Source organism: Pristiophorus japonicus, chromosome 3, assembly GCF_044704955.1.
Source record: "Pristiophorus japonicus isolate sPriJap1 chromosome 3, sPriJap1.hap1, whole genome shotgun sequence".
Classification (NCBI taxonomy): Eukaryota; Metazoa; Chordata; class Chondrichthyes; family Pristiophoridae; genus Pristiophorus; species Pristiophorus japonicus.
Genome location: NC_091979.1, coordinates 235,223,368 through 235,239,546, shown reverse-complemented (window position 1 = coordinate 235,239,546; position 16,179 = coordinate 235,223,368). Strand labels below are relative to the sequence as shown.

The 16,179-nt window shown below is 49.3% G+C and overlaps 2 protein-coding genes across 2 annotated transcripts in view; one reads left to right on the top strand and one right to left on the bottom strand.

The window, feature by feature from the left end:
* LOC139260184 (slit homolog 1 protein-like) overlaps positions 1-16,179 on the bottom strand; it is a 369,573-nt gene that overhangs the window by 26,402 nt on the left and 326,992 nt on the right. Inside the window, exons 28-32 of the mRNA XM_070876446.1 lie at positions 12,709-12,806; positions 8,682-8,821; positions 5,905-5,998; positions 5,319-5,456; positions 4,307-4,535 (exon numbers count right to left, since the gene is read on the bottom strand). Of these exons, the coding sequence (XP_070732547.1) occupies positions 4,307-4,535; positions 5,319-5,456; positions 5,905-5,998; positions 8,682-8,821; positions 12,709-12,806 (699 nt within the window). The remainder of the gene's footprint in view (positions 1-4,306; positions 4,536-5,318; positions 5,457-5,904; positions 5,999-8,681; positions 8,822-12,708; positions 12,807-16,179) is intronic.
* Positions 1-16,179, top strand: part of LOC139260176 (uncharacterized) — a 412,192-nt gene that overhangs the window by 143,390 nt on the left and 252,623 nt on the right. The gene's annotated exons all lie outside the window — the stretch shown is intronic.

Here is a 16,179-nt window from a genome sequence, read left to right as displayed (position 1 = left end):
TGTCAAGGCCGGCATTTATTGCCCATTCCTAATTGCCCTTGAGAAAGTGGTGGTGAGCCGCTTTCTTGAACCACTGCAGTCCATGTGGTGAAGGTGCTCCCACACATCGCTGTTAGGGAGGGATTTCCAGAATTTTGATCCAGCGACGATGAAGAAACGGCGATATATTTCCAAATGTGTGACTTAGAGGGGAATGTGGAGGTGGTGTTCCCATGCGCCTGCTGCGTTGTCCTTCGAAGTGGTAGAGGTCGCGGGTTTGGGAGGTGCTGCTGAAGGAGCCTAGGTGAGTTGCTGCAGTGCATCCTTTACTACGTTAAAGGCGCTGTATAAATGCAAGTGGCTGTTGCTGTCTGGGAGGAACTGTACTGAAGGTGGAGTCTCATAGAATCATAGAAATTTACAGCATGGAAGGAGGCCATTTTGGCCCATCGTGTCCATGCCGGCCGACAAAAGAGCTATCCAGCCTAATCCCACTTTCCAGCTCGAGGTCCGTAGCCTTGTGGGTTACGGCACTTCAACTGCACATCCAAGCACTTTTATAATGCGGTGAAGGTTTCTGCCTCTACCACCCTTTCAGGCAGTGAGTTCCATAAGAACATAACATAAGAACATAAGAATTAGGAACAGGAGTAGGCCATCTAGCCCCTCGAGCCTGCTTCGCCATTCAATAAGATCATGGCTGATCTAGCCGTGGACTCAGCTCCACTTACCCGCCCGCTCCCCGTAACCCTTAATTTCCTTATTGGTTAAAAATCTATCTATCTGTGATTTGAATACATTCAATGAGCTAGCCTCAACTGCTTCCTTGGGCAGAGAATTCCACAGATTCACAACCCTCTGGGAGAAGAAATTCCCTCTCAACTCGGTTTTAAATTGGCTCCCCCGTATTTTGAGGCTGTGCCCCGAGTTCTAGTCTCCCCGACCAGTGGAAACAACCTCTCTGCCTCTATCTTGTCTATCCCTTTCATTATCTTAAATGTTTCTATAAGATCACCCCTCATCCTTCTGAACTCCAACGAGTAAAGACCCAGTCTACTCAATCTATCATCATAAGGTAACCCCCTCATCTCCGGAATCAGCCTAGTGAATCATCTCTGTACCCCCTCCAAAGCTAGTATATCCTTCCTTAAGTAAGGTAACCAAAACTGCACGCAGTACTCCAGGTGCGGTCTCTCCAATACCCTATACAGTTGCAGCAGGACCTCCCTGCTTTTGTACACCATCCCTCTCGCAATGAAGGCCAACATTCCATTTGCCTTCCTGATTACCTGCTGCACCTGCAAACTAACTTTTTGGGATTCATGCACAAGGACCCCCAGGACCCTCTGCACCGCAGCATGTTGTAATTTCTCCCCATTCAAATAATATTCCCTTTTACTGTTTTGTTTTCCAAGGTGGATGACCTCACATTTTCCGACATTGTATTCCATCTGCCAAACCTTAGCCCATTCGTTTAACCTATCTAAATCTCTTTGCAGCCTCTCTGTGTCCTCTACACAACCCGCTTTCCCACTAATCTTGGTGTCATCTGAAAATTGTGTTACACTACACTCTGTCCCCTCTTCCAGGTCATCTATGTATATTGTAAACAGTTGTGGTCCCAGCACCAATCCCTGTGGCACACCACTAACCACCGATTTCCAACCCGAAAAGGACCCATTTATCCCGACTCTCTGCTTTCTGTTAGCCAGCCAATTCTCTATCCATGCTAATACATTTCCTCTGACTCCGCGTACCTTTATCTTCTGCAGTACCCTTTTGTGTGGCACCTTATCGAATGCCTTTTGGAAATCTAAATACACCACATCCATCGGTACACCTCGATCCACCATGCTCGTTATATCCTCAAAGAATTCCAGTAAATTAGTTAAACATGATTTCCCCTTCGTGAATCCATGTTGCGTCTGCTTGATTGCACTATTCCTATCTAGATGTCCCGCTATTTCTTCCTTAATGATAGCTTCAAGCATTTTCCCCACTACAGATGTTAAACTAACTGGCCTATAGTTACCTGCCTTTTGTCTGCCCCCTTTTTTAAACAGTGGCGTTACATTAGCTGCTTTCCAATCCGCTGGTACCGCCCCAGAGTCCGGAGAATTTTGGTAGATTATAACGAATGCATCTGCTATAACTTCCGCCATCTCTTTCAAGACCCTGGGATGCATTTCATCAGGACCAGGGGACTTGTCTACCTTGAGTCCCATTAACCTGTCCAGCACTACCCCCCTAGTGATAGTGATTGTCTCAAGGTCCTCCCTTCCCACATTCCCGTGACCAGCAATTGTTGGCATGGTTTTTGTGTCTTCCACTGTGAAGACCGAAGCAAAATAATTGTTTAAGGTCTCAGCCATTTCCACATTTCCCATTATTAAATCCCCCTTCTCATCTTCTAAGGGACCAACATTTACTTTAGTCACTCTTTTCCGTTTTATATATCTGTAAAAGCTTTTGCTATCTGTTTTTATGTTTTGCGCAAGTTTACTTTCGTAATCTACCTTTCCTTTCTTTATTGCTTTCTTAGTCATTCTTTGCTGTCGTTTAACATTTTCCCAATCTTCTCGTTTCCCACTAACCTTGGCCACCTTATACGCATTGGTTTTTAATTTGATACTCTCCTTTATTTCCTTGGTTATCCACGGCTGGTTATCCCTTCTCTTACCGCCCTTCTTTTTCACTGGAATATATTTTTGTTGAGCACTATGAAAGAGCTCCTTAAAAGTCCTCCACTGTTCCTCAATTGTGCCACCATTTAGTCTATGTTTCCAGTCTACTTTAGCCAACTCTGCCCTCATCCCACTGTAGTCCCCTTTGTTTAGGCATAGTACGCTCGTTTGAGACACTACTTCCTCACCCTCAATCTGTATTACAAATTCAAACATACTGTGATCAATCATTCCGAGAGGATCTTTTACTAGGAGATCATTTATTATTCCTGTCTCATTACACAGGACCAGATCTAAGATCGCTTGCTCCCTTGTAGGTTCTGTAACATACTGTTCTAAGAAACAATCCCGTATGCATTCTATGAATTCCTCCTCAAGGTTACCCTGTGCGATTTGATTTGACCAATCGATATGTAGGTTAAAATCCCCCATGATTACTGCCGTTCCTTTTTCACATGCCTCCATTATTCCCTTGATTATTGCCCGCCCCACCGTGAAGTTATTATTTGGGGGCCTATAAACTACGCCCACCAGTGACTTTTTCCCCTTACTATCTCTAATCTCCACCCACAATGATTCAACATTTTGTTCATTAGAGCCAATATCGTCTCTCACAACTGTCCTGATATCTTCCTTTATTAACAGACCTACCCCACCTCCTTTCCCTTCTTGTCTATCTTTCCGAATTGTCAGATACCCCTGTATGTTTAATTCCCAGTCTTGGCCACCCTGCAACCACGTTTCTGTAATGACCACCAAATCATACCCATTTGTAATGATTTGTGCCGTCAACTCATTTACTTTATTTCGAATGCTGCGTGCATTTAGGTAGAGTGTTTTAATACTAGTTTTTAAACCATGATTTTTAGTTTTGATCACTCCTGCAGCCCCTTTATATTCATACATATTGTCCCTTCCTATCACCTTATGGTTTACACTTACCCCAGTGCTACTCTGCTCTGTTGCCTCCTTCCTTTTGCATTCTTTCTTGGGATCCTGTTCATCTGAGCTCTCACCCATTCTAACTAGCTCAGAGCCCTCTCCTGTGTTCCGAATACTCCTTGCATTGAGGCACCGAGCTTTCATGCTTGCCTTTTTATTACACTTTGACCCTTTAGAATTTTGCTGTACAGTGGCCTTTTTTGTTTTTTGTTTTGGGTTTCTCTGCCCTCCACTTTTACACATCTCCTTTCTGTCTTTTGCTTTTGTCTCCTTTTTGTTTCCCTCTGTCTCCCTGCATTGGTTCCCATCCCCCTGCCATATTAGTTTAACTCCTCCCCAACAGCACTAGCAAACACTCCCCCTAGGACATTGGTTCCGGTCCTGCCCAGGTGCAGACCGTCCGGTTTGTACTGGTCCCACCTCCCCCAGAACCGGTTCCAATGCCCCAGGAATTTGAATCCCTCCCTGCTGCACCACTCCTCAAGCCACGTATTCATCTGAGCTATCCTGCGATTCCTACTCTGACTAGCACGTGGCACTGGTAGCAATCCTGAGATTACTACTTTCCAGACCCCCACCACCCTCTGGGTGAAGAAATTTCCCGTCAAATCCCCTCTAAACCTTCTACCAACTACTTTAAATCTATGCGCCCTGGTCGTTGACCTCTGTGCTAAGTCTGGCATGAGCGTGCTCACACTTACCTGAAGTGAGATGTTTGCCCGAGGCCAGTTCTTCAGCTCGGTGAACTGCAGGTAGGAGTCCCGGTCCACGAAGTTGACGCTGACCAGCTTGTCGCACCGCGCCCCCCCGAAGCCAGGGAGACACTGGCACAGGGCGCGGGCGCCAATGCTCATGCACTGCCCGCCGTTGAGGCATTCTTGCTGCTGGCACGGGACGGGGCTGGGCGAGGGGAGCTCACAGAGCCGGCCACTGGGGGGAGACAGAGAGACACACAGAGGGAAATAGAGAGAGAGAGAGAAAGGATCCGATTAGCATTGTCACAAACCGTCCCCGCCCCCCCCCCCCCCCACCTCCAAAGCTCGAATGATGGAACTTCCCTTCTGTTCCGCTGGGATATCATCCCACACATCCATTCATACCTCACCCAAGTGCTCATGTATCATATGTCAGCCGTGGCTCAGTGGGCAGCACACTTGCCTTGAGTCAGAAGGTTGTGGGTTCAAGTCCCACTCCAGGAACTTGAGCATAGAAATATAGGCTGACACTCCTAGTGCAGTGCTGAGGGAGTGCCGCACTGTCGGAGGTGCTGTCTTTCAGATGAGACATTAAACCGAGACCCCGTCTGCCCTCTCAGGTGGATGTAAAAGATCCTGTGGCATTATTTTGAAGAAGAGCAGAGGAGCTATCTCCGGTGTCCTGACCAATATTTATCCCTCAATCAACATAACCAAAAACCAGATGATCTGGTCATTATCACATTGCAGTTTGTGGGAGCTTGCTGTGCGCAAGTTGGCTGCCGCGTTTCCCTACATTACAACAGTGACTGCACTTCAAAAAGTACTTCATTGGCTGTAAAGCGCTTTGGGATGTCCAGTGGTTGTGAAAGTCTATGTGGAGCTGTGCTGAATGCAGAGTCTCTAGATCAAGGCAAATCTTTCCTTTCCACCCACATGCTCTGGCGAGGGGCGTCGCAAGGCTCGCTGTCATTACATTGTCCAATTCCCAGCTGGTGAAATGATTTGCGTCACTCACCTGTAGCCCTCCGAGCACAAACAGGTATAGCCATCAATTCCATCCATGCAGACTCCATTCCCCTGACACTTGTGATCCTGACAGTTGTCAATGCCGACACTGCAGTTATCTCCAACATAGCCGGAACTGCACTCACACCTACAAAACACGGCACCAGGATTCCATCAGAGGATTAGGATCAGGATGGGCAGGGCCCGAGTGACTGAGTGCAGGACCCAATGTCACACCTGAAGTTTCCTACACATAAGATACAGAGTAAAGCTCCCTCTACACTGTCCCATCAAACACTCCCAGGGTATGTACAGCACGGGTTAGATACAGAGTAAAGCTCCCTCCACACTGTCCCATCAAACACTCCCAGGGCAGGTACAGCACAGGTTAGATACAGAGTAAAGCTCCCTCCACACTGTCCCATCAAACACTCCCAGGGCAGGTACAGCACAGGTTAGATACAGAGTGAAGTTCACTGGCCCCAGTATATCAGTATGAGTTTAATAAAATCAGAATTCTCTTCTCTGACGACCTGAGAACACAGTTGAGTGTCTGTGAGCTGCTCAGACTGCCGTGGCTCCAGTACTGTACTTACTTGGGCCCCTCGGTAGTGATCACGCACTTGGAGTCTCGCTGGCAAGGGTTCAAGTCGGGCGCACAATGGTCAACCAGCTTCTCGCAGAGATCGCCTGCACCGAAACAGAGGACAAGGTCACGCCCGGCCAGTGACGCAGCTTGTTCACAACATTGACAATACATTGCTCATCACAGTGTCAGCCGTGGCTCAGTGGGCAGCACTCTTCTCGCCTCTGAGTCAGAAGGTTGTGGATTCAAGGCCCACTCCAGGGATTGAGAACAAAAATCCAGGCTGACACTCCCCGTGCAGTGCTGAGGGAGCGCTGCACTGTCAGAGGTGCCGTCTTTCAGATGGGACATTAAACCGAGGCCCTGTCTGCCCTCTCAGATGGACGTAAAGACACTATTTTGAAGAAGAGTAGAGGGGAGTTATCCCCGGTGTCCTGGGGCCAATATTTATCCCTCAATCAAGTATCAAAAACAGATTATCTGGTCATCATCGCATTGCTGTTTGTGGGAACTTGCTGGGCGCAATTTGGCTGCCGTGTTTCCCACATTACAACAGTGACTACACTCCAAAAAGTACACTTCAGGACATCCTGAGGTCGTGCTAAGGCACTACATAAAGACAAGTTAGTTATTTTTTTAAATCTGCGCTCCCCTTGCTTCTTAATTGATTGAATCGACATCCGAGGGGCAGTCCTGTGTGTCGCGGGCACTCCATAAGTGGCACTACCTGAGCAAGGAAAAAGGACTAGCTCTCCCTGATGGCCTGCTAGGTACAAAGACTGATCTGGCACTAAGCTATTCTGACCTGTCGGTCCTGAAGTGAGTAGAGTTTGCCTCAGTGCTTTGGGGAGGAGGGGGAGGTGGGTGGGGGAGAGAGATCAGTGCGGGAGACTGAGGGACTTCAAGATGTGGTGAGACTGGAGAAACTGGGGTTGTTCTCCTTACAGCAGGGAAGGTTAAGAGGGAAATTTGATCGAGGTGTTCAAAATCTCGAGAAGTTTTGATAGAGTAAATAGGGAGAAACTGTTTCCAGTGGCAGGAGGGTTGGTAACCAGAGGACACAGATTTACGATAAGTGGCAAAAGAACCAGAGAGGAGATGGGGGAAAAAAAATGATGCAGCAAGTTGTTATGATCTGGAATGCACTGAAAGGTGGTGGAAGCAAATTTAGTTGTAACTTTCAAAAGGGAATTTGATAGATACTTGAAAAGGAAAAATTTGCAGGACCATGGGGAGAGAGCAGGGGGGTGAAGTGGGACTGATTGGACACAATATGCCAATGGCCTCCTTCTGTGCTGTACCAGTCTGTGATGAGTCAAGATTCTCACTCCCGATTTGCTTGAAGCGGATGTCGGCTTTGGCCGCTCTGTTCCCCTCGGTCAAATAGCGACCGGCCAGGAATCCCCAAGAGGAGTTACTGCTTTCGGGAGAGTAACCAAGGAGAGACGGGTTCAAAATGAAAAGAGAGAGAGAGAAAGAGAGAGATCCAGCACACTGAGAGAGAACGAGAGAGAGAGAGCACTCTGAGAGAGTGAGAGAGAGAGCGAGACAAAGCGTGAGAGTGCAAGAGAGCGCACGAGAGAGAGCAAGAGCGCGAGATAGAGCGAGAGCGAGAGTGAGAGACAGAGCGAGAGCGATAGAGCCAGCACTCTGAGAGAGAGCAAGAGCGAGACAGAGCGAGAGCGAGAGACAGAGCGAGAGAGCCAGCACTCTGAGAGAGAGAGAGAGAGCGAGAGAGCAAGAGCGCGAGACAGAGCGAGAGCGAGAGTGAGAGACAGAATGAGAGAGAGCGAGAGACAGAGTGAGAGCGCCAGCAATCTGAGAGAGCAAGAGTGAGAGAGAAAGAGAGAGCACGAGAGCGAGAGTGAGAGAAAGCCAGCTCTCAGAGACCGCCCCAGCGAAGGCGAGGACAAATTCACGAATTTACTGGAGGCAGAGATCCAGTTCATTTACTCCCTCCCGGGCATGGGATTCTTCGGCTCCACTCATCCTTCATTAGCAGTGTGGTGCTAGTGTCAGTGACTTGCACTGCACAATTGAAGGTAATTACTCAGTTGTAGTTGTCCGAGCCGAACCTCTCACCGGGGCTGAGTGCAGCACTGCAAGAGTTGCAGGACGGAGTGTTGTGCAGAAGCTGACATCAGCAGATGCTGCTCATCCACTTCAAAAAGAAAGACTTGCATTTATATAGCGCCTTACACAACCACTGGACGTCTCAAAGTGCTTTACAGCCAATGAAGTGCTTTTTAAGTGCAGTCATTGTTGTAATGTGGGAAATGCAGCATCGTGGGAAATTTGTGCACAGCAAGCTCCCACAGCAATGTGAAAATGACCAGATAATCTGTTTTAGCCATGTTGATTGGGGGATAGATCTAGGCTGGCAGTATTGCCGGAGCGCTGCACTGTCGGAGGTGCTGTCTTTCGGATGAGACGTTAAACCGAGGTCCCGTCTGCTCTCTCAGGTGGATGTAAAAGATCCCACGGCACTATTTCGAAGAAGAGCAGAGGCTGATATTTATCCCTCAATCAACATCACAAAACAAACTATCTGGTCATTATCACATTGCTGTTTGTGGGAGCTTGCTGTGCATAAATTAGCTGCTGCGTTTCCCACATTACAACAATGACTACACTCCAAAAGTACTTCATTGGCTGTAAAGCGTTTGGGACGGATTGAGGTTGTGAAAGACGCAATATGAATGCAAGTTTTTCTTTCTTCTGTAGCTTCCTCCCTCCATCACCCCGCCCCCTCTCAGTCCGTCAGTCTTACTATATACAAAGACTCACCTCTGTGGGAAGGTGGGCACAGGCAGGTGTAGTTAGTGATTCCATCTGAGCAAGTGGCACCATTTTCACAGGCATTCCTTTCGCAGTTGTCGATATTGGTAGCACACATGTTCCCCTGGAAGCCTTCAGGGCAGGTACACCTGTCGGGGTAACAGGAGGATAAAGCTGGAACCAGCTCAAACACACACACAGCTTAACAACAGCCAACAACCACAAGGACAAAATGAGCAGCAAAACCTCCCAATGATTTCTTTATCCAACTTCACCGATCACCCTCAGAGTTAACACTGCTGCATAATTTAAGCGTTAGTTTGGTTCAGTGGGTAGCATTCCCATCACAGTACTGAGGGAGCGCCGCATTGTTGGAGGGGCAGTACTGAGGGAGCGTCGCACTGTCGCAGGGACAGTACTGAAGGAGCGCCGCACTGTCGGAGGCGCAGTACTGAGGGAGCGCCGCACTGTCGGAGGGGCAATACTGAGGGAGCGCTGCACTGTCGGAGGAGCAGTACTGAGGGAGTGCTGCACTGTCGGAGGGCCAGTATCGAGGGAATGCCGCACTGTCGGAGGGGCAGTACAGAGGGAGCGCTGCACTGTCGGAGGAGCAGTACTGAGGGAGTGCTGCACTGTCGGAGGAGCAGTACTGAGGGAGTGCTGCACTGTCGGAGGGGCAGTGCTAAGGATGCGCTGCACTGTCAGAGGGGCAGTACTGAGGGAGTGCTGCACTGTCAGAGGAGCAGTACTGAGGGAGCTCCTCACTGTCGGAGGGGCAGTACTGAGCGAGTGCCGCACTGTCGGAGGGGCAGTGCTGAGGGAGCGCCGCACAGTGGGAGGGGCAGTACTGAAGGAGCACCGCACTGTCGGAAGGTTAGTGCTGAGGGAGCGCCGCACTGTTGGAGGGACAGTACAGAGGGAGTGCTGCCCTGTCAGGAGGGCAGTACTGAGGGAGCGCTGCACTGTCGGTGGGCCAATATCGAGGGAGCGCCTCACTGTCGGAGGGGCAGTACTGAGGGCGCGCCGCACTGTCGGAGGGGAAGTACTGAGGGAGCACCGCACTGTCGGAGGGGCAGTACTGAGGGAGTACCACAATGTCGGAGGGGCAGTACTGAGGGAGCGCTGCACTGTCGGAGGTGCAGTACTGAGGGAGCGCCACATTGTCGGAGGGGCTGTACTGAGGGAGTGCAGCACTTTCGGAGGGGCAGTACTGAGGGAATGCTGCACTGTCGGAGGGGCAGTAATGAGGAAGCGCCGCACTGTCAGCGGGGCAGTACTGAGGGAGCGCCACACTGTCAGAGGGGCAATACTGAGGGAGTGCTGCACTGTCGGAGGAGCAGTACTGAAGAAGCGCCGCAGTGTCAGAGGTGCAGTATTGAAGGAGCGCCGCACTGTCGGAGGGGCTGTAATGAGGGAGTGCTGCACCGTGGGAGGGGCAGTACTGAGGAGCGCTGCACTGTCGGAGGGGCAGTACTGAGGCAGTGCCACTGTCAGAGGGGCAGTACTGAGGGAGCGCCACACTATCAGCAGGGCAGTACTGAGGGAACGCTGCACTGTCGGAGGTGCAGTACTGAGGGAGCGCCGCACTGTCGGAGGGGCTGTACTGAGGGAGTGCAGCATTGTCGGAGGGGCAGTACTGAGGGAGTGCTGCACTGTCGGAGGGGAAGTACTGAGGGAGTGCTGCACCATGGGAGGAGCAGTACTGAGGAGCGCTGCACTGAGGCAGTGTCACAGTCGGAGGGGAAGTATTGAGGGAGCACTGCACTGTCGAAAGAGCAGTACCGAGAGAGTGTTGTACTGTTGGAAGATGTGAAAGAGTGTGAGAGTGTGTGTAAGAGTGTGTGTGAGCGTGTGAGACAGTGTGTGTGAGTGTGTGAGAGAGTGTGTGTGAGAGTGTGAGAGAGTATGTGCATGAGAGTGTGCGAAAGAGTGTGTGAGGGAGATTGTGAGAGTGGGTGAGAGATTGTGTGAGCGAGTGTGAGAGTGTGTGAATGTGTGTGAGAGAGAGTGTGTGAGTATATGGGTGTGTATGAGTGTAAGTGTGAGTGTGTGAGAGAGTGTATGAGAAAGATTGTTAGAGTGTGTGAAAGAGAGTGTGTGTAAGAGAGAGAGTGTGTGAAAGTGTGTGTGAGAGAGAATGTGAGAGTGTGAAATAGAGTGTGTGAGTGTGTGTGCGTGAGTGAGTGTGAGAGTGAGTGTGCGTGTGTGTGAGTGAGTGTTAATGAGAGTGAGTGAGTGTGAGAGTGAGTGAGTGAGAGTGATTGAGTAAGAGTGAGTGAGTGTGAGAGTGAGTGAGTGTGAGAGTGAGTGAGTGTGCGTGAGTATGAGTGAGTGTGAGTGAGTGAATGTGAGAGTATGTGAGTGAGAGTGATTGTGAGTGAGTGAGGGTGTGAGTGTGAGAGTATGTGAGTGAGAGTGAGTGTATGAGAGAGTGATTGTGAGTGAGTGTGAGTGAGTGAGTAGGAGAGTGAGTGGATGTTGAGTGAGAACGGCTCAGACATAGCTGTGATGCCCCTAGTAGTTGAATAGCGATCGGAAACGCAGGGTGTAGCCACGCATGGGCAGCAACAGTGAGCGCTGCCCCTGTGCTGAGAGACAGCTCCGAGGGGCCGAGCAGTGTGGTGGACCGTGAGCAGGAAGGACAGGGTTAGACCGGGCGGGGCGGGGGCGAGCAGGGGGTTCGGAGCTGGTGATAGATTGAGCCCCCCCCCACCACACACACAACTAGGGGAGAAAACGGGAGAGGAATCAACAGGAAGAACAATGAGAGGGTGAAGAGTGGAGAGTGAGTTTTACTGAGCAAGGCAGCTGGGAATGTAAGGGTCTGTTTACATCTCGGATCAAATTCACCTCCAATCTATTCAAGCCAATGGAATCCAATCCCTCTGATTATTTACACGACTCGGCTTTTCGCCCCACCCCCAGGAGACCATGTGCTGTACTGTATCGATTTACTGTCCTGGGTCACGGACCTGTGTTTGAGGGGTGAGAGTCAAGGATACAGCACTCACTCAGCATTCACCTACTGTCTCCCTCATCCACTGCCTTTGCCACTTACAGACTCGACTATTCCAATATTCTTCCACTCTCCGTAAACATCCGCTCATCCAAAACTCCTGCTGCTCCGTGTCCTAACTCGCACCAAGTCCCGTTCACCCATCTCGCCCCTGTGCTCACTGATCTACATTGGCTCCCGGTCCGGCAACGCCTCCATTAAAAAAATTCTCATCCTTGTTTTCAAATCCCTCCATGGCCTCCTCACTCCCTGCCTATCTCGGAGGGATTTGGTGCGAGTTAGGACAAAGAACAGCAGAGATTTGCACGAGCTTACGTTTACGGAGGGTGGAAGATGGAAGACTGGCCAGGAGAGCGATGGAATTTTTTTCTTTATTCTGTATTCTTTCACAGGATGTGGGTGTCACTGGCAAGGCCGGCATTGATTGCCCATTCCTAATTGCCCCTCAACTGAGTGTCTTGCTGGGACATTTCAGAGGGCAGTTAAGAGTCAACCACATTGCTGTGGGTCTGGCATCACATATAGGCCCAGGCCAGGTAAGGACGGCAGATTTCCTTCCCTGAAGGGACATTAGTGAACCAGGTGGGTTTTTATAACAATCACACAGTTACATGGTCACCATTACTGATACAAGCTAGTTGAGTTGAGAGGCAAGAAAAGGCATGGATGAGGGTTTCAGCAGCAGGTGGGCTGAGGCAGGGGCAGAGACGGGCGATGTTAAGGAGATGGAATTGGTAGTGTCGGTGAGGGGGTCGGGAACTCAGCTCAGGATCAATTAGGACCCAGATAACACAAGGGGGATGGTAATTTTTGAACAGACCACCACAGTTGTAATAGATCGCCACCTAGTGGACTAATTGTGTAATAACTACTGATGTAATAATAAAAGGTCATGTGGCAAGGTCATGTGATCACAGTTCCGTTAGGAGCCATCTTGTCTTGTGTGTGCTTGTGCAGTGGTGTCTAAAGATATCACCACACTGAAAAGTGGAAGTAAAACATATTAGATTCTCTGCTCACCAGAATGCACTCGAGTCTCCTTCCTTCACATGACATGTCCCTCCATTCTCACACGGGTTACTGATGCAGGCATTGATCGGAGATTCACAGTGCTGGCCCTGGAAGAGTTGGAGAAAAAAACAAAACAAAAATTACTTCTTGTTGGACTTTTGGGCTCATTGAAGTGTGGAACGTCAGAACTGGAAAATGTTAGAGATGTAACAGTTTCTAAACAAGCAGAGACTTAGGGAAACGGTGTAGGATGGGGCGGTAGAGGGCGGGGCGGTGGGGGTCAGGGTGGGGGGGGGGCGGTGGGGTGGAGGGGGGCGGGATGGTGGTGGGGGCGGGGCGGGGTGGTGGGGTCGGGATGGTGGTGTAAGGCAAAAGGAGATGATAATAAGACAAATACAAAATCCATGCTTCCCTCATCCTCTGCTATTCTGCTGCAATCAGCCACTATTTGCTTCTTTACTTGTCTCATACATAGAATAACAGATACCTGGGAGTGAGTTACAGGCTGGAATCTAATCGAGGGGTTCAGGGGGTTTATATATAGAATAACAGATACCCGGGAGTGAGTCACAGGCTGGGATCGGTTCGGGGGGTTTATATATAGAATAACAGATACCCGGGAGTGAGTTACAGGCTGGAATCTAATCGAGGGGTTCGGGGGGTTTATATATAGAATAACAGATATCCAGGAGTGAGTTACAGGCTGGGATCTAATCGAGGGGTTCAGGGGGGAGGTCTATATATAGAATAACGGATACCTGGGAGTGAGTTACAGGCTGGAATCTAATCGAGGGGTTCGGGGGGGGTTTAATATACAGAATAACGGATACCCAGGAGTGAGTTACAGGCTGTAATCTAATCGAGGGGTTTGGGGGGTTTATATATAGAATAACAGATACCCAGGAGTGAGTTACAGGCTGGGATCTAATCGAGAGGTTCGGGGGGTTTATATATAGTATAACGGATACCCAGGAGTGAGTTACAGGCTGGAATCTAATCGAGGGGTTCGGGGGGGGTTTATATATCGACTAACGGATACCCAGGAGTGAGTTACAGGCTGGAATCTAATCCAGGGGTTCGGGGGGGATTTATATATAGAATAACTGATACCCAGGAGTGAGTTACAGGCTGGGATCTAATCGAGGGGTTCGGGGGGGGTTTATATATAGAATAACTGATACCCAGGAGTGAGTTACAGGCTGGAATCTAATCGAGGGGTTCGGGGGGGGTTTATATATAGAATAACTGATACCCAGGAGTGAGTTACAGGCTGGGATCTAATCGAGGGGTTCGGGGGGTTTATATATAGAATAACAGATACCCGGGAGTGAGTCACAGGCTGGGATCGGTTCGGGGGGTTTATATATAGAATAACAGATACCCGGGAGTGAGTTACAGGCTGGAATCTAATCGAGGGGTTCGGGGGGTTTATATATAGAATAACAGATATCCAGGAGTGAGTTACAGGCTGGGATCTAATCGAGGGGTTCAGGGGGGAGGTCTATATATAGAATAACGGATACCTGGGAGTGAGTTACAGGCTGGAATCTAATCGAGGGGTTCGGGGGGGGTTTAATATACAGAATAACGGATACCCAGGAGTGAGTTACAGGCTGTAATCTAATCGAGGGGTTTGGGGGGTTTATATATAGAATAACAGATACCCAGGAGTGAGTTACAGGCTGGGATCTAATCGAGAGGTTCGGGGGGTTTATATATAGTATAACGGATACCCAGGAGTGAGTTACAGGCTGGAATCTAATCGAGGGGTTCGGGGGGGGTTTATATATCGACTAACGGATACCCAGGAGTGAGTTACAGGCTGGAATCTAATCCAGGGGTTCGGGGGGGATTTATATATAGAATAACTGATACCCAGGAGTGAGTTACAGGCTGGGATCTAATCGAGGGGTTCGGGGGGGGTTTATATATAGAATAACTGATACCCAGGAGTGAGTTACAGGCTGGAATCTAATCGAGGGGTTCGGGGGGGGTTTATATATAGAATAACTGATACCCAGGAGTGAGTTACAGGCTGGGATCTAATCGAGGGGTTCGGGGGGTTTATATATAGAATAACAGATACCCGGGAGTGAGTCACAGGCTGGAATCTAATCGAGGGGTTCGGGGGGTTTATATATCGACTAACGGATACCCAGGAGTGAGTTAAAGGCTGGGATCTAATCGAGAGGTTCGGGGGGTTTATATATAGAATAACAGATACCCGGGAGTGAGTTACAGGCTGGAATCTAATCGAGGGGTTCAGGGGGTTTATATATAGAATAACAGATACCCGGGAGTGAGTCACAGGCTGGGATCGGTTCGGGGGGTTTATATATAGAATAACAGATACCCGGGAGTGAGTTACAGGCTGGAATCTAATCGAGGGGTTCGGGGGGTTTATATATAGAATAACAGATTCCCGGGAGTGAGTTACAGGCTGGGATGTAATCGAGGGGTTCGGGGGGTTTATATATAGAATAACAGATATCCAGGAGTGAGTTACAGGCTGGGATCTAATCGAGGGGTTCAGGGGGGAGGTCTATATATAGAATAACGGATACCTGGGAGTGAGTTACAGGCTGGAATCTAATCGAGGGGTTCGGGGGGGGTTTAATATATAGAATAACGGATACCCAGGAGTGAGTTACAGGCTGTAATCTAATCGAGGGGTTTGGGGGGTTTATATATAGAATAACAGATACCCAGGAGTGAGTTACAGGCTGGGATCTAATCGAGAGGTTCGGGGGGTTTATATATAGTATAACGGATACCCAGGAGTGAGTTACAGGCTGGAATCTAATCGAGGGGTTCGGGGGGGGTTTATATATCGACTAACGGATACCCAGGAGTGAGTTACAGGCTGGAATCTAATCGAGAGGTTCGGGGGGTTTATATATAGAATAACTGATACCCAGGAGTGAGTTACAGGCTGGAATCTAATCGAGAGGTTCGGGGGGTTTATATATAGAATAACGGATACCCAGGAGTGAGTTACAGGCTGGAATCTAATCCAGGGGTTCGGGGGAGGTTTATATATAGAATAACTGATACCCAGGAGTGAGTTACAGGCTGGGATCTAATCGAGGGGTTCGGGGGGGGTTTATATATAGAATAACTGATACCCAGGAGTGAGTTACAGGCTGGAATCTAATCCAGGGGTTCGGGGGGGGTTTATATATAGAATAACTGATACCCAGGAGTGAGTTACAGGCTGGGATCTAATCCAGGGGTTCGGGGGGGGTTTATATATAGAATAACTGATACCCAGGAGTGAGTTACAGGCTGGAATCTAATCGAGGGGTTCGGGGGGGGTTTATATATAGAATAACTGATACCCAGGAGTGAGTTACAGGCTGGAATCTAATCGAGGGGTTCGGGGGGGGTTTATATATAGAATAACTGATACCCAGGAGTGAGTTACAGGCTGGAATCTAATCGAGGGGTTCAGGGGGTTTATATATAGAATAACAGATACCC